The following is an 18,809-nucleotide window of genomic DNA, read 5'->3' as shown; positions in this document are numbered from 1 at the left end:
TTCAATTTTTTGTCAATTTAAGTCACGTTACTTGCATGTGATACACATTGGAGGGTAAATTGATAATTTTTCATAAAGAAAGAGTGTATGGAGTTAACTTTGGAGGATAAATTGATAGTTTTCATAAAGAAATAGTGTAAGTTAACTTTTGAGTGTAAATTAGACATTAAATTCGCAGCCTATATGAAATGTTAAGGGCTTATAGATGAGAAAATGATGGTATTACACTCTAAAGTGTGTTAAGTGACTTGAGTTGAAGAAAAATTGGATAAAATAGCTTTGAATATAATAGTAGGGATGAAATTAGCAATTTGTAATGAATTTAGGGACTTATTTTACCGAAAAAAATAATTCAGAGACCTAATTTTCACTGAGGTGATAGTTCAAGGACTAAACCGGCACTTCACCCATACGTATATTATTTCTTTTGCCTTAAGTAGGTACAAATGAAATCTACATACATTACTTATATATATATATATATATATATATTATTTATTATATACATGAATATACACCTTACGAGATTATAGTACCAGACATGTGTTTGTGTTATCTTGCTTTGTCAAAGGCCTAAAAATTGGTGTAATCATTGTTACAGTTAGCTAATTCATACATAATATAATGGGAGACTTTGGATGCAGTCCTTAATTATGAATATTCTTTGATTGAAACCTTGTTGGTTTTCAATTTTTGATTGAGGTCCCTGAAATCAATGTGATAATTTATTTATATGTACGTTAGTATATTTTTTAAATGAAAAATTAGAAATTTTAGTTTTTTATATAAATGAGGTTTTAAATAAAAAACCATAATTTGTGGGATTAAAAATATTAAAATATAAATATACTATTGTGTGTGTGTGTATATATATAAACATGGGTACATTCATCAAAATTAACCAAAAAAATTATTGTATCAAAATATGGGTACATTCTTCAAAATCACAAAAAAAGAAAAAGAAAGATATTATGCTTAATAACATTAGTAAATTTATTCGATTAAACTTGACATGGGTACAAACTAAAACTAAAAATATATGACAAACAATTTAGTCATAAATATAAATATACTAATTGTAACATTTTTAACATTAAATGAATATATTTAGAAATAAAAAAATATTTTATTATTGAAATAATTAATTATGTTATTAATACCCAAGGACCTTGATAAAAAATTGAAAATGAATAGGATTTTAATCAATGAAATAGCAAAATGAAGGATGAAAATCTAATTTCTCCTAATATAATATATAGAAAACTTCATATTAATCCTTGGCAAATATGACTTTTAGATTAAAACCATGAGTAAGATCAAAATCTAATTTTAGTCCATTGATACATTAATAACATCATTTATTAATTATATTTTTATTTTTTTTATTATTTCTCTTTTTCCTTCTAATTTTTAATGTATTAATTTTATTTCATTATAATTTTTATTTTCATTTCATTTATCGTAATATATTTTGTTGTAAACATTTAGATAAACTAATCTTTGTTATACAATATATTTTGATGTACATTGTCTTCTTCATTTAGGTACATTAAATTCAATAATATATTTCGGTGCATACATTTAGGTACACACATTTCGGTACATACATTTCGATACAAACATTTAGGTACATTAATTTAATATAATACATTTCAGTACACACATTTAGGTACCTTAATGTAATATATTACATTTCAGTGCATATATTTAGGTACATACATTTCGGTACTAACATTTAAATACATTAGTTCAATATAACACATTTTGGTACTAACATTTAGGTACATTAATTTTTTTTTTTTTTTTAAAAGGTACATTAATTGAGTCTTTTAAGTTTGAAGAATGTTAAATAAAATTAATAAATTAGAAAACTCTTTTTTGGTAAAAAAAAAATTAAAATTTGTATGTTAATAAATTTAAATATTTAATGGGAGACATTAAATAAAATGCACATTAATTATTTTGAATTAAGGACACATCAAGGGATTATAATCAATATGTAATCTACCACTAGGTTTATTTTAAATTTCAATATTCTTGAAGGATTAAAGTTAAAAACCCCTATAATATATATGTGTATTTTCATGTACTTTTTCTTATTTAGTTATATTTCAAGGGGTGAGGGAAGGGGGTTGGGGGGTCGCACTGGGCACATATGTATATATTTTATGTTTTTTTATTTTTTTGTCCTTATCATTAAATAAAGTTATTAAATGATTTTTTATTAAAATGCAAAATTTTGAAACCCTTTTCGTTAATTTTCATATGTTCTAAAATACGCAGATTTTATAATCTAATTCCTCGAAACATAACAACTAACCTATAATTTGTAAAACCAGGCACTGAGCAAACCCATTTTATTTTTATTTCAAATTTTCAGTAACTACAAACAATAAACAAAATCAAAAAGAAAGAAAACTATCGCACAAATTAGTAGTGACCTTAATCTGATGCACATGGTACAAACAACAGAGATCATACATCATGAAGATTCAACTTCCTCAACGTTTGCCGTTCGCCTTTGTCTTAAAGGAGGGCTTGAGTATTCCATGCCGGCATCTGATGACGAGATATTGGATGACACTGAGGACTCTGGGAATGAGCTTGTTACTGGATTTGGCTGAGGTGTTTCATTTCTATAACTCTGAGAAGAAAGAGAAACTGGCCGCCTTTGTGCTTCCGGTGTATGATTCCCCTTGAGCTTCTTCTGCGAGTTTTCTTAGAAGATTCATGACGGTTGGAAGAAACCTTGATGAGATAGACAGTATTCCGGACAGCCCTGAGTGAACTCTATCAAATTAGGACCACCAGCTGTTGTATTCCACGTTCAATCCCAATTTTACACTTACAGCGCCATGCTGGAACTGTCCCCGTAAAAATGCAACAAATAGAACCATGAGGTAGAGAGGGTTCCTATTTCATTGAAAGAAAAATGGCACAGTGATTAACAAATGTGCAAGACATTAGGGTCTGGACACATAAAAATGTCCAAAACCTAAAACTCGCAAAAGGAAACAAAAAAGATAGAAAGTAATTACTTTAAAAGCATCATAAATTCGTTAAAACCAAGAACGATCATCGCCATTATAGCCCATGGAGGAGGTAACCAGTTGTTACTCTGCTTGTGAGCCTCCTGAAAGTACAAAAGCAAACAACATCACGATCGAGCAGAGCTATAAGCATAAAGATAGGGAGCTCGTTACAAAAATAATATTAGGATGCTAGGATTTTTCTTTGTAGAAAAAACAAGAATACACTGAACTTGATTATAAGTTGGTCCTATCTGACTAAACCGTTCCCAAGTCAAGAATCAGCACGATTTTCAATATGAAGTGTTTCCATATGTTTGGTTTCACTACTAAACTAAATCCAATTTACATAAGAACTCCCGCCCAAAATGTCATCCGAGGACAATGCATGCCTCCTATTTCCACGTTCCTCCTACCAGTTGTTCATTACTTTTGCAGGAACATGTTCCAATATTCATATTTTCATAATCCAAATCTTTATTTTGTAAAAGACAAAATCCATTTATTCGGGATGCAACTCTGATACAACAACAACAACAACAACAAAGCCTTTTCCCACTAAGTGGGGTCGGCTATATGAATCCTAGAACGCCATTGCGCTCGGTTTTGTGTCATGTCCTCCGTTAGATCCAAGTACTCTAAGTCTTTTCTTAGAGTCTCTTCCAAAGTTTTCCTAGGTCTTCCTTTACCCCTTCGGCCCTGAACCTCTGTCCCGTAGTCACATCTTCGAACCGGAGCGTCAGTCGACCTTCTTTGCACATGTCCAAATCACCGGAGCCAATTTTCTCTCATCTTTCCTACAATTTCGGCTACTCCTACTTTACCTCGGATATCCTCATTCCCAATCTTATCCTTTCTCGTGTGCCCACACATCCCATGAAGCATCCTCATCTCCGCTACACCCATTTTGTGTACGTGTTGATGCTTCACCACCCAACATTCTGTGCCATACAACATCGCTGGCCTTATTGCCGTCCTATAAAATTTTCCCTTGAGCTTCAGTGGCCTACGACGGTCACACAACACGCCGGATGCACTCTTTCCATCCAGCTCGTATTCTATGGTTGAGATCTCCATCTAATTCTCCGTTCTCTTGCAAGATAGATCCTAGGTAGCGAAAACGGTCGCTTTTTGTGATCTTCGCTAGATTGCTCCGGTCATTAGTGTGGATAAGTATATAAATGGATAGAGATAGGAAAGCAAACACAAGATGTACGTGGTTCACCCAGATTGGCTACGTCCACGGAATAGAAGAGTTCTCATTAATTGTGAAGGGTTTACACAAGTACATAGGTTCAAGCTCTCCTTTAGTGATTACAAGTGAATGATTTAGTACAAATGACATTAGGAAATATTGTGGGAGAATGATCTCGTAATCACGAAACTTCTAAGTATCGGAGTGTGGTGTCGTCTTGACTTGCCTTATCTGTCTCATAGGTAGATGTGGCATCTTCTCTGGAAGTACTCTTCCTCCATCCAAGGGTGGTATCTTTAACTGGTGGAGATGCACAAGGTAATGTATCAATTTCACTTGAAGCTTACTTGTAGTTTCAGGCTTGGTCAAGCGCGATACAAACCATGTAGTAGGAGTCCCCCAAGTCGCCGAGCTAGGGGGTCTGCTGAAAGAGGTGACAGACAAGGTAAGCAATCAGAGCTCCGACTGATTGTTCACCTTCTCCCCATCTTGCAGCAGCATGAAGGATAAAGAGAAGAAAAATGAGAAGAGATGATATGAGATACTTTTGCTTTTGAAGAAGTAACTTTCCACAGGCTTATTCTTGAACTGAGCTGGAGGGTTTTCTGGTTTCCTCCAGAGTATAAGGCCGACTGAAGAATTTGAGGGTCAAAACAAGTCCATCAAATCTAGAGTACGTTCCACCCTGCTGATATGGGATACTTTTGCTTTTGACAGAGTAATGGATGTATCGGCACGTGTGCTGTTACGCTTGTCTCCACATGCTTCCTTGTATCCTTCGCACTTGCCCTATCTGATCCTCAAGCAGATGCGGAATCTTCCCTGGGAACATAAGATGTTGAAGATGAGTACTCGAGAGCAATGCCAGGTAAGTAATCAGGTAAGGGGTTCCAGGCAGTCAGTTCCTGGCTGGAAGCTTGATTCCAAGTGCTGACTGATTGCTCTCTTTCTCCTTGTCTTGCAGGTAAAAACAAGGCCAAAAGAAAAGACAGGGAAAAAGCATGATATGGGATACTCTTGCTTTTAACCCTGATGATATGAGATATTCTTGCTCTAGTATAGCTTGTTTGCAGAGGTATTATCGGGGGGAAAGAAAGCTGAATATTTCGAAAGGCTTCGTTGGGAGTGCCCTCTCAGATATGATGAAGGGTTGAGCATTTTTGCAGGTCTGCCTGTCCGTTGGGGATGGAGGTCGACATATATAGGAGTCTCCCTAACAACAAGTAGTAATGCTATTCCTTTACCCTGCTTGGTCATAGCACGGTAGTGGGAGCTGCCAGTTTCACATGTTTTAACTCTGTCAGAGCACTTTGAAAAAGTGGTCTGTGGTATCTGGCTCTCGAGATTCGGAGAACGATGCCTCTTCGATTTTTGAGAAAGCAATCATGCTGGGGGTCTGACTCTCGAGATTCGGGGAGCAGTGTCTCTTTGATTTTTGAGGAAGTAATCATGTTGGGAGTCTGGCTCTCGAGATTCGGAGGGCGGTGCCTCTTCGATTTTGGAGCAAGCAAACTTGTTGGGAGTGTTGTCTCGAATGTGAGTAAAGGTTGGGCATGTTTGCTAGTCTACCTTGCCACGAAGCACAAAGGTAGTGGGAGCTGAGCTGCAAGCTTCACGTGCTCAACTTTGGCAGAGAACTTTGGCAAAGTTATCTGTGGTACCCATGGGCTATTGTTGCGTGTGGGAAGTGGGTGATTGAACAGTAAGATTCATGTGCTTTCTACTTCACCAGAAGTCTTCGACAGAATGCCCATAATTTCTGCAAAGCTGAGTGTGCGTGTGACAGGTGCTGACAAGGCTAGAAAAGTAGGTGCCTCTTCGAATTCTGAGATCGGCCCTCGTGGTCTATGAGCAGCCCAGCTTTTGAGAAAGCAAGCGCCTCTTCGATTGATTCGGAGAACGATGCCTCATCGATTTTTGAGAAAGCAATCATGCTGGGGATCTGGCTCTCGAGATTCGGGGAGCAGTGTCTCTTCGATTTTTGAGAAAGTAATCATGTTGGGAGTCTGGCTCTCGAGATTCGGAGGGCGGTGCCTCTTCGATTTTGGAGCAAACAATCTTGTTGGGAGTGTTTTCTCGAATGTGAGTAAAGGTTGGGCATGTTTGTTAGTCTACCTTGCCACGAAGCACAGAGGTTGACACACAGGGACTTTCCAATTATCCAGCAATGGTACTGTTCCTTTACCCTCTCTTCGATTTTTAAGAAAGTAGTCATGTTGGGAGTCTGGCTCTTGAGATTCGGAGGACGGTGCCTCTTCGATTTTGGAGCAAGCAATCTTATTGGGAGTGTTTTCTCGAATGTGAGTAAAGGTTGGACATGTTTGCTAGTCTACCTTGCCACGAAGCACAGAGGTTGACACACAGGGACTTTCCAATTATCCAGCAGTGGTACTGTTCCTTTACCCTTATGGGTAATAATATGGTAGCTAGACCTTCAAAATTTATGGGTCTAAACTTTGTTAGTGCTGTTTCTTTGCTATTCTTTTACCCTTCTTGGTCAGAGCGATGTAGTGGGAGCTGCAAGCTTCACGTGCTCAACTTTGGCAGATAACTTTGGCAAAGTTATCTGTGGTACCCATGAGCTATTGTTGCGTGTGGGAAGTGGGTGATTGAACAGTAAGATTCATGTGTTTTCTACTTCCCCAGAAGTCTTTGACAGAATGCCCATAATTTCCGCAAAGCTGAGTGTGCGTGTGACAGGTGCTGACAAGGCTGGAAAAGTAGGTGCCTATTCGATTTCTGAGATCGGCCCTCGTGGTCTCTGGGGAGCCCAGCTTTTGAGAAAGCGAGCGCCTCTTCGATTTCTGAGATCGGCCTTCGTGGTCTTTGAGCAGCCCAACTTTTGAGAAAGCAAACGTCTCTTCGATTTCTGAGATCAACCCTCATGATCTCTAAGCAGCCCAGCTTTTGAGAAAGCAAACGCCTCTTCGATTTCTGAAGCTCCGTCGAGTGCCTATTTTTATAGGGGCTGGCATTAAGTTCCAAAGCACACTTGAATCTCCACCAGTAGAAGCTTCATTCTTGCACTTCTAAGATCTTGATTTGTCCGATCTCTTCTCTCTTCAACACCTTTGAAAATGTCTGGCCCCTCCGACCGTCGTTTTGACTTGAACCTTGTTGAAGAGGCAGCCCCGCCTTCTCCAGACAACATATGGCGCCCATCATTCGTCTCCCCTACTGGTCCTCTTACCGTTGGGGATTCCGTGATGAAGAATGATATGACCGCTGCGGTGGTGGCCAGGAACCTTCTCACTCCCAAAGATAACAGACTACTTTCCAAACGGTCTGATGAGTTAGCTGTTAAGGATTCGTTGGCTCTCAGTGTTCAGTGTGCAGGTTCTGTGTCTAATATGGCCCAACGCCTATTTGCTCGAACCCGCCAAGTTGAATCATTGGCGGCTGAAGTGATGAGTCTCAAACAGGAGATTAGGGGGCTCAAGCATGAGAATAAACAGTTGCACCGGCTCGCACATGACTATGCTACAAACATGAAGAGGAAGCTTGACCAGATGAAGGAAACTGATGGTCAGGTTTTACTTGATCATCAGAGATTTGTGGGTTTGTTCCAAAGGCATTTATTGCCTTCGTCTTCTGGGGCTGTACCGCGTAATGAAGCTCCAAATGATCAACCTCTGATGCTTCCTCCTTCTAGGGTTCTGTCTAGTACTGAGGCTCCAAATGATCCCCCTCCGGTGCCTTCTCTTTCTGGGGCTCTACCGACTGCTGAGACTTCTCCTAAGCAACCTTTGTGAAGGCTCCCTCTTGTGTGTTTATTTTGACTCATGTATATGTACATATTTGTAGCTTATCGGGGATATCAATAAATAAGTTTTCCTTCATTTCAACGTATTGTGTTAAATACACCAAAGCCTTCTTCGCTAAGTTCTTTGAATTTTCTTTTGTTGAAGCTTGTATGTTGAAGCTTTCTGAGTGGAGCATGTAGGTTGGGGTAGTGTTCCCTTAATTTCCCGAGTGAGGAAAACTTCTCGGTTGGAGACTTGGAAAATCCAAGTCACTGAGTGGGATCGGCTATATGAATCTTAGAACGCCATTGTGCTCGATCCTGTGTCATGTCCTTCGTTAGATCCAAGTACTCTAAGTCTTTTCTTAGAGTCTCTTCCAAAGTTTTCCTAGGTCTTCCTCTACCCCTTCGGCCCTGAACCTCTGTCCCATAGTCGCATCTTCTAATCGGAGCGTCAGTAGGCCTTCTTTGCACATGTCCAAACCACCGTAACCGATTTTCTCTCATCTTTCCTTCAATTTCGGCTACTCATACTTTACCCCGGATATCCTCATTCCTAATCTTATCCTTTCTCGTGTGCCCACACATCCAACGAAGCATCCTCATCTCCGCTACACCCATTTTGTGTACGTGTTGATGTTTCACCGCCCAACATTCTGTGCCATACAGCATCGCCGGCCTTATTGCCGTCCTATAAAATTTTCCCTTGAGCTTCAGTGGCATACGGCGGTCACACAACACGCCAGATGCACTCTTCCACTTCATCCATCTAGCTTGTATTCTATGGTTGAGATCTCCATCTAATTCTCCGTTCTTTTGCAAGATAGATCCTAGGTAACGAAAACGGTCGCTCTTTGGTATTTCTTGATCTCCGATCCTCACCCCTAACTCGTTTTGGCCTCCATTTGCACTGAACTTGCACTCCATATATTCTGTCTTTGATCGGCTTAGGCGAAGACCTTTAGATTCCAACACTTCTCTCCAAAGGTTAAACTTAAGTATACCTGTGCCGAAATAGCTTGAGTGACTATATTCGGTCTCTGCTTTGAACTGCCTCCACAATGACTTGCACTGTACTGGGGTAATTAAGGTATCCTTTGAAGAAACCTAGTTCAGAGTTAACCTTAACAAGTAAGGAGTTTCATCATAGAATAATTTTACATAAAAACTAAACCCATAAATTAATGGTACCTCTTCCCAAGAGCTTGAGGCAAGATGATCAGTAGAAGGTCCTAGTTTCCTATTTTGTGAAGATGAAACAGTAACAGTCCCGTCCACCAGAGAAGAAACGAGGACATTTTCAATATTATCAGGCTTCTCATCCAAGCGAATGGCAGCCATGGTCGACAAAAGCTTCAGAGACTGCAAGAAAGAGGTGATCAAACAACTAAAACATCAGTTTAAATCAGAAAGATAACATGTACTTCCACAAAAGTTCCCAGTGATTACCGCAGTTCGTGCATCCTTGGTAATACTTCTAATGTCTTCGTTCCCAGTCCAAACCCTAGGCATTGAATTGCTGTCATAATTGAATACTGTGGCAAACCTGAGAAATGAAAACAGAAGTGATCAGCAACCAAAATAACAACGTAAAAAAGAAAAGATTTTTAACAAGTTCCTACCGATCCTTCATGTGGATCATAATTTTCAAAGCCTCTTCTCTTGCTTTTGTCTCCACCACATTTATCGCATAATCCTTCAAATGTTGCTTCATTTTGGCAACCGTTTCATTGTCCAACTCAAAATTGGCAACTGCAGTTGAGAACTCTGATACTGCAACTTCAGTCTCACGATTAAATAGTTTTCGTATCAAATCCCAGGTGTCTTTTGCACCAGTTTCAAGTAGAGCTTCTACAGGACCACTTAAAGACGAAGAAAGTTTTTTTCTGAAAAATAAAGGGTATTTGCATTAAGAAATTTGAATAACAACAGATTATGAGCCTAACGTCATAAGAATAGTCTTAGAATAACCACGGCTTTGATACATTGTCAGAGCACTACCTCATAGTTGGAATTCAATTCTGCCAGTTTTGCACTATGAACCGATGATGCATGTGCATCTATATCACGTCGAAGCTTTTCCTGGACTTTTGAAGCATCCCAATTAGCTTGTTGTATGGCAGCATCTGAAAGGAGAAACATGTTAAAGTAATGAAAGAAATATTTTGGTTGACAAACATGTTAATTAGCTAAACAAATCTATTACCTGCACATCCTTTCTCAAACTCAAGCATAGAAGACTGAGAACAGGTACAAACAGATGAAGCAAATCCTTCTCCTTTGTTCAACGATTGCTCCAGCCTCACTTGAAAATCTTCAAGAGCTTTAGAACGTAGGTGTCCGAGCATGGCCGAGTACGCAGGTAAACAAACTGGACAATTCAGAGGAAAGAAAGATTTAAACAAAAAAATGATTCTCATTAGTGGCAGCTACGAATTTACAAAGTTGACCACAGCAAGTCCAACAGACCCTTTAACCAATTTCATTTTGAACTTTGAAGACAATCTGAACTATAAGGCTATGTTACTTTTCGTGTATTACATAACAAGCAAGCTCTATTTGTCCTCTCAGTTTCTCAGAGTGAGATTAGTGACTTTAAGCTTCTGGTAAAGTAATTAGATGGAGTCATGCTCCCTTTTTTTTTTTTTGAGAAGAAAGTCATGCTCCAGTAATGATGTTTAGCTGTTGATTTAAGCATAATTATTTGATAGCGATACTTGGAAGGATAAAATTTATGTTGCCAAACCACTTCATTATAATGGTGTTCATTTTGAGATTGAGGCCAACAGTAAAGTGGTATATGAAACTGACAACCTAACTAAAACCACTACTAATCACGACTTCCTTATGTTGCAAAAATTGTCTAAGCAACTGAAAACTTAACTAAACCCTCTGTTAATTTAGACAAAGAGAGTAGACATACATCCGATGCTTTTGACTCCAACAGTTGTCGTTTTGAGTTCCTTACACCTTCATCAAAGTAGATGGCCTCCATGTCATACCATGCATAAGCGAGATCAAGACATACAAAATAAAGTCAGAACTAGAAACAGTACAAGCCCGTAGAACACTAACAATAAACCTTCCAACGAATTGAAAACACATATAAACATTTAGTTTTAGTGGCAAAATTAAAACCCAAAAAAACAAGGTGGACAGTATTACATGTGAAAAATGCGTTCAAGTTATATGATTGATTAAAAATATAATTAAACCAGAGTCAAACTTACTCGGAAAGATAGGTGGCTAGAATGGAACTGAGCCTTTTACCAAAGCCTTGTACGGAACCAGTTTCAACAGCTTCTTGTAAGCAACCCTAAATCGTGTTCACCCAAGCAATGACGAATAAAACTTTCTTGAATACGCTAGAAGTATAAGCATCTCAAAAATGGAGATAAATGACCACATACCTCATCGTGGACCGACTGTTTGAATTTCTGGTTGGCAATCTCTTCACACCGAACCGTAGCAACCATAACCTAAATAAATTACAGTATGTGTATTTATTATATGCATATGAGAAGTGAAGATCACAAATTATCAATGGGAAGAAAATAAACTAACAAACCTTGTGAGCGGGAAGATCCAAGTCCTTGTTCTCTTTGATTACTTTCCAAATCTGTAGTGCACTAAAGGAAAATCCTGACGCAGGGACAACACCCCTTCTATCGCCAGCAAGCCCTCCTGGAGAAATAGAATGGAAAATGCCATCTCTCTTTCTTTCTCTTTTGTGATGCGTCCATCTCAGCCTCCCCACGCAACTCGGCCGCGGCGTTGCTGCAGGCCATGGCGAATAGTTCCACTCGAAAATCCGTCCAATTTGAGTGAGAGTCAAGGAACTCGGGGAGGAATCGGACCTCGTAGTTTTGGATGTGGCTTGCCAGATGAGCCATGGTTTCCAGGGAAAACGGGCACCAAAAATTTTGGTCTCGGATCTTCGACCTGGATCCCCATAGACAAAATCGAACAACACAGATTGACGGTAGTGTATATGTGTGTCTGAGGGTTTGAAATTAGGGGAAGGCCGGCCGAGCCATGTGAAATTCGGTGAGATGACATAGAGTCGGGAGTGATGATGAGTTTTGGGCTGGTTTGGGGATGGAGTCGGCGACAGAGAGATTTGGCGGCAAGAGTGATGGGTTTTCGGTTGGTTTGGGGAGATGTTGCTTTATTTAATTGTTGGTGCGTGGCGAAGGAGGGAGGAACGCTGCTGGAGAGTACTGTGCAGGAGGAAGAAGGTTGCACGGGGAAGAAGTTGAAGATTTATAGTGTGGGGCCCACTATTTTTTTTAGAAATCATATTTTAATTTTTCTTTCTTAGAAATCTAAAACAAATCAAATACCTTTGTAGTTTGGCTCCTACAAATCCATGGCAATCGTGCACGGCTCAATGCCAACCAAGTAATTAAATATCGATCATATCGGAAATATCGGTAATTTAAAAATATGGAAATATCGAGATATTATCGATATCGATAAAAATAATATGGAAACCACGGAAATTGTAAGAAAAACTTAAAAAAAATTATTGAAACTTTGCAGGATGTTTATTTAGTCAATTATCTATTAGTTTATCATAAAAAATTGGAAGAAAATGCATTGCATGATGGATTTAACTGATTTAAGTTGATTATATAGCAATCTGGCAAACATTGTGAGTGTAGAAAATATGTAGTAATTAATGAAAGATGTTTAAACACACCATAATCATTTATATATAATTTTTAATCAATCTCGTTGTACAATTTTCTATTAAAAATTATTATTATTATTTTTTTCACATGGTGCAGCACACCATTCCAAAACTTTTATTTTTTTATTATTATTTCTTCTTCTTCTTCTTTTGTTTTTTTTGGCAAATATTTTTTCTTCTTGTTTTCAGATGGTGCCAACGCACCACTTCTTTTTCTTCTTCTTTTCAGATGGTGCCAACGCACCAATCCAAAACCCTTCTTTTTCTTCTTCTTTTCAGACACTTCCACCCGTGTCCTCACCCCCCCCCCCAACGCACCCCCTCGCCTCTCTTCCAAAAGCCATTTTAGACCGCCTCAGAATAGCAACCAAAACCAAATATCCTCCCTAGAGAGCCTAGAAATCTCCAACACCCCACACACCCCTCCCACAGCCGATCGCCATGTCAGGACTCAGGAGGACCCATCACGCAGGACTGGGAGCCCGTCGTCATCAGCAAGAAGGCACCCAATGCCGCTCGCCGTTCCGGAACTGAGATCGAAACCCTCAAGAAAGGTTTTGTGTGTTTCCCCCTTCCCCCAATCCCTCGAACCTTCTCCCTCATTCCTCTCCTTGGCAACTGCGACGACGGAGCCTCGGCTGCAGTTGCGACGACGACGCTGTGAACACGAAATTTTCCTGGAACGAAAGAGACAAGAACACGTGCACAAAATAATATTTGTATTTGATGATTTTGGGTTACAATCTCTCTCTAATTTGATCATCTGATTCGATCTCCGTAAGGTGTGAATTTGTGGATGTGTGGATGTGTGATTGATCCAAAGGGCCGTTGGGCTTGATCTAAGGATAAACGTTCTTCAAGGGCCGTGGGCTTGATCTTGAAGGCGGATTTGAGCGGATCTTCAAGGAGCTGTTGGGGCTTGATCTTGAGGATGAGCGTTTCTTCAAGGGCCGTTGAGGCTTGATCTTGAATAACGGTGATGAATGGATCTTCAAGGGCTTTTGGGCTTGATCTTGAAGAACAATGATTAACGGATCTTCAAGGGGCTTTTGGGCTTGATCTTTGAAGGTGGATTTGAGCGGATCTTTAAGGAGCCGTTGGGGCTTGATCTTGAGGATGAGTGTTTCTTCAAGGGCCGTTGAAGCTTGATCTTGAAGAACGATGATGAACGGATCTTCAATGGCTTTTGGGCTTGATCTTGAAGAACGGTTGGATGTATGGCTTTGTCGACGTTTGTTGATCAAAAGAGCCATTGGGGCTTGATCTTAGGATGAACGGATGATGAACGAATGAACACTTTCTTCAAAGGCCGTCGGGGCTTTATCTTGAATTGGTGGATTGTTGATCCAAGGGTCGTTGGGGCTTGATCTTGGAAGAACGATGAACGAAGAACGAAGAACACTTTCTTCAAGGGCCATCGGGGCTTGATCTTGAATTGGTGGATGATTGTTGATCCAAAGGGCCGTTGGGGCTTGATCTTAGGATGAACGATGAACACTTTCTTCAAGGGTCGTCGGGGCTTGATCTTGAATTGGTGGAAGTTCTTTAAGGGCTTTTGGGGCTTGATCTTGAAGGTGGATGATTGTTGATCCGAGGGCCGTTGGGGCTTGATCTTTGAAGAACGATGAACGAAGAACGAAGAACGCTTTCTTGATTTTTCGGGAACCTGGATGCTTGTGAGCTTCAGAGCTTTAGAGCTTCAAGGTGTAATGTGAATTGGTCCAATGAAATGAATGAAATTGACTTCTATTTATAGAATTTTCCAAAGCCTAATTTTGAATATAATATTTCAGATGAAATAAGTTGTTTCTGCTAGGTGTTGACACGTGTCCTGTTTGATGACTTTTTCGATGATTCTCGATTTTTTGTTTAGACACACGCTACGTGTAAAATTTATGTAATACATGAGCGTTGAAACTTTGATTTATCGGTCAACATTTATTTGTCGAAATTTCGATGTCTACAAATGCCCCCACTTCAAGGCGCGTCGTATACATGTGTTTGTCACGTGTAGGAGATGCGTTTTGAAATCTCTTAATGTAGATGTCGATCCAAGGGCTGTCGAGGCTTGATCTTGAATTGGGCTGGAGATTTCTTCAAGGGCCGCTGAGGCTTGATCTTAAATTGGGCTTGAGATTTCTTCAAGGGCCGTTGAGGCTTGTTCTTGAACTTTGTTTGAAATTTCTTCAAGGGCCGTTGAGGCTTGATCTTGAAGGTTGAAATTGGACCACATGGAGCTTCATGTGGTAGATGATCTTTGGCTTTGGTAGTGGATGAATTGGCACGTATTTGTTTTTGCGCTTGTTGACTTTCCACAGCTTCGATCTTGAACTAGGTTGGAGGATTTTATGGATTCCTCCAATTGTTGACTTTCCTCAGCTTATTCTTGAACTGGATTTGATTCAAGGGTGGTGGACGCTTGATCTTGAATCAGACTTGTGATTTCCTCAAGGGTCGTCGAGGCTTGATCTTGAACTTTGGTTGGAAGTTTCTTCAAGGGCCGTTGAGGCTTGATTCTTGAATTTGGCTGGAAGCTTCTTCAAGGGCCGTTGATGCTTGATTCTTGAAGGTTGACTCGAACACATGGCAAGTAGGCACGAGGTGAAGGTGACGACTTGTTGCTTTGTTCAATCTTTCTAATTCACACCTGAGCAGTTTGGTCAACGGTATGATCTTCAAAATTGATGGGCTTTTCTTCCAGTTGGTGACTTGATCTTTAAGGATTTAATTCAAGAGTGGTGAATCGGCACGTGCAGCCCACAACGCCTAGCAAGTCGACCCAAAAATTTGAGGGTCAAAATGAGTCTTCTACCCAGAGTGATTGCAACCTTGATAATATGAGATACTTTTGATTTTGAAGAAGTAGCGGATGAATCGGCACGTGCTTTGTTGTGCTTGTCTCCACATGCTTTAATGTATCATTTCCCTTGCCTTATCTATTCTTCTGGTAGAATGTGGCATCTGCTCGAGTTCCTCAGTTCAGACTTCTTTTGCTGAGTTGACTGTGCCGGCTGCATTATTCTCTGCTTGTTTCTTCAGACAGATGTGACAGCTTCTTAAGTTCCTCAACTCGGACTCCTTCTGCTGAGTTGACTGTGCAGACCGCATTCTTCTCTACTTGTTCCTTCTGCACGTTGTCTCCACATGCTGCAAGGTATCATTTTCACTTGCCTTATCTGTTCTCCAAGAAGATGTGGCAGCTTCTTTGGAAGTATAGCAGCAGTGGAAGACGAGTACTCGAGAGTAATACCATGTAAGCAACCAGGTAGTCGATTCCTTACCCGAGTTTGAGTGGAGGTTCCAACATATTGCTTTCTTTATCCTTGTCTTTGCATGTAAGAACAAGGACAAAGGAAAGGACGGAGAGAAAACATAATATGAGATAATCTTGCTTTCTACCCTGGTGATATGAGATACTTTTGCTTTGATGTCATTTGTTTGCAGAGGCACCCCAAGGAATAAGGAATACTGAGTGACTCGAGAGGCTTCGTTGGGAAGGCATTTTCGGAGATGAAGAAAGGTTCTGTATGTCTGCCTTACTATGGAGGGTGAAGGTGGATAGTTATAGGAAGTTCTTTAATACCTGTAGAGGTACTATTATTTCACTCGTGTCGGCAACCATTGCGTGATTGATCAGTATGGCTTCACGTGCTTTCTTCTTTATCAGAAATCTTTGAAAAATTGTCCGTAATTTCCGCCAAGCTGAGTGTGCGTGTGACAGGTGTTGACAAGGCTGAAAAAGACTGGCACCTCTTCGATATCTGGGATCGGCGCTTCGACAAATTGTCCGTGATTTCCGCAAAGCTGAGTTTGCGTGTGACGAATGCTGACGTGTCTTGAAAAGCAAGATGTCTCTTCGATTTTTGAATTGGCCTCTTCAAATTCTGAGCTCGCCTCTTTGATCTCTGAAATCTCGTCGAGTGCTGATTTTTATAGAGGCACGCAGTTCGTTTCAAAGCACACTTGAATTTTCGCTTGTAGAAACTCTATTCTTGCACTTCTAAGATCTTGATTTGTCCGACCTCTTCTTTCTTCAACACCTTTGAAAATGTCTGGACCCTCCGACTGTCGTTTTGACTTAAACCTTGGTGAAGAGGCAGTCCCGCCTTCTCCAGACAACATATGGCGCTCATCCTTCATATCCCCTACTGGTCCTCTTACCGTTGGGGATTCGGTGATGAAGAATGATATGACCGCTGCGGTGGTGGCCCGGAACCTTGTCACTCCCAAAGATAACAGACTGCTTTCCAAACGGTCTGATGAGTTGGCTGTTAAGGATTCTCTGGCTCTCAGTGTGCAATGTGCAGGTTCTTTGTCTAATATGGCCCAACGTCTATTTGCTCGAACCTGTCAAGTTGAATCATTGGCGGCTGAAGTGATGAGTCTCAAACAGGAGATTAGAGGGCTCAAGCATGAGAATAAACAGTTGCACAGGCTCGCACATAATTATGCCACAAACATAAAGATGAAGATTGACCAGATGCAGGAATCTGATGGTCAGATTTTACTTGATCATCAGAGGTTCGTGGGTTTGTTCCAACAGCATTTGCCTTCTTCTTCTAGGGCTGTACCGCGTAATGAAGCTCCAAATGATCAACCTCCGGTGCCTCCTCCTCCTGGGGTTCTGCCGAGTGATGAAGTGCCAAACAGTCAACCTCTGGCGCCTCTTCTTCTTGGAGTTTCACCGAGTGGTGAGGCTTCACACGAACAACCTTCGTGAAGGCTCCCTCCTATTTGTTCTTTTTTTTTTTTTTTTACTGATGTAAAATGTACATTTCTGTAAATTTTCAAAGAAATCAATAAATGAGCCTTATTTCATTCTTTGTGTGTGTATATATACATATATATTTAGGGCCAAAAGCATAAAGAATTTATTTTATTTTATATATATATTTTTTGCAGATGGTGCCTGATGCACTATCCATTTATTTTATATATATTTTTTTTTTTTTCTTTAATCATGGTGCACCCATTTTTTTCCACATGGTGCCAGATGCACCACCATTTCCCTTTTTTTTTCTTTCGGTGCTGGATGCACCCACCACTTCTTCTTTTTTTTTTCTTTTTTTTTCTTTTTCTTTTGTCACATGGTGCCAGATGCACCATCATCATTGTTTTTTATTTTTATTATTATTTATTTATTTTTTATGCTTTTCATATTGGTGCAGCACCACCAAGATTCCACCACCTCCTTTTTTTTATTGTATTTCTTTCTGTATAAATTAGGTTGCTTGGCTGAGGGATTTGTAGGGAAGGACGAAGACGGGGGATATGAAGCTGGCTAAGGCGGTGCTCGAGGGAGAAGAGTTCAGCCTTATCTACTTGAGTAGTTCATCTGCATTCCTTATATCACTCGGATAGGATAGGATTGTGCGCGCCCGGCCCCTTGGGTGTCATATTTTGGCCGAGTTTACCGTACCTCCGGCCCTTATGTTACGCGACCGTAATATTTTGTTACGTTCCACCGCTGTTACGCCAGAAATAAAAGGTTCCACACGAGCTCCCGTTCTGCGGCTGCATTGCCATCTGGCTTTTTCTTGCGTGTTTTCTTGCCCTTCGATCCTCTCAACTTCCCGTTGAGCTGCAACTTTTCGCTTTCCTGGGGAGAACATGAGTTGGACTTTTGTTTGTCAATCTCACGGAGCAGTACCTTATCAAACAGCTCCGGTAGTTCAACTTCATTAGCATAAACCGTTGAAAGCTTGTTGCTCATCCCGTCATCTACAGAATCCTCGTCTTCCATCTCTAGCTGGCTCAAGCACACTGCGCATGTGTCGCAGTCGCCGCCGTTGCGTCCGTAATTCCTTCTTCGCTCTGTGATTTCTCCGAAAGTGGTCTGAATCAGACAGTCCCTAATCAGTTGGGTATAAGCGGATGAAGAAAATGAGCAAGATTATTTATCGTACTCCGCCTGTAGGAAATCAAAACCCTCCTCGGCGGTGGAGGAAACGGGGGAAGATGAGAGTGTTTGTCTGAGTCTGAGCGCCCAAAACACAACCCATCTCATCAAAGTAATTTACAAAAGCCGCTTTGTACAGTATGTGGCTCAGTATCAAGCCCGACGAGGACGCGTCGTCGATGACGAAGAAACCCATCAGATCAAATCTGAGTAGCGAAGAAACCATATGAATGAAGAAAAATGCAGAGCAA

The 18,809-nt window shown here is 40.3% G+C and overlaps 2 protein-coding genes, 1 long non-coding RNA gene and 1 pseudogene across 16 annotated transcripts in view; 2 read left to right on the top strand and 2 right to left on the bottom strand.

Annotated features, from left to right (window-relative positions):
- Positions 1-8,069, top strand: part of LOC126620819 (uncharacterized) — a 70,673-nt gene extending 62,604 nt beyond the window's left edge. For 8 of the 12 annotated variants that reach the window (XM_050289139.1, XM_050289134.1, XM_050289137.1 and 5 more), the window contains one exon: positions 6,359-8,069. In XM_050289139.1, the coding sequence (XP_050145096.1) occupies positions 7,302-7,976 (675 nt within the window). In that variant the 5' untranslated portion in view covers positions 6,359-7,301 and the 3' untranslated portion in view covers positions 7,977-8,069. The remainder of the gene's footprint in view (positions 1-6,358) is intronic. The other 4 variants (XM_050289142.1, XM_050289140.1, XM_050289133.1 and 1 more) reach the window with 2 other exon arrangements.
- Positions 2,344-12,232, bottom strand: LOC126620800 (protein ROOT HAIR DEFECTIVE 3 homolog 2-like; annotated as a pseudogene).
- LOC126620849 (uncharacterized) lies at positions 3,197-6,475 on the bottom strand. Its single transcript, XR_007622687.1, has 2 exons — positions 6,340-6,475; positions 3,197-5,793 (listed from the first exon to the last, which is right to left on the bottom strand). It is a non-coding gene; the product is annotated as an uncharacterized LOC126620849 (long non-coding RNA).
- Positions 5,823-18,809, top strand: part of LOC126620820 (uncharacterized) — a 44,238-nt gene continuing 31,251 nt past the window's right edge. The window contains exon 1 of one of the 3 annotated variants that reach the window (XM_050289145.1): positions 5,823-6,034. The gene's annotated coding sequence lies outside the window, so the exon portion shown is untranslated. Of the gene's footprint in view, positions 6,035-6,089; positions 6,359-18,809 lie in introns of those variants that run through there. The other 2 variants (XM_050289144.1, XM_050289143.1) reach the window with 2 other exon arrangements.

This window comes from Malus sylvestris, chromosome 5 (genome assembly GCF_916048215.2).
Source record: "Malus sylvestris chromosome 5, drMalSylv7.2, whole genome shotgun sequence".
NCBI lineage: Eukaryota > Viridiplantae > Streptophyta > Magnoliopsida > Rosales > Rosaceae > Malus > Malus sylvestris.
This window is presented reverse-complemented; position numbering and strand designations above follow the sequence as displayed.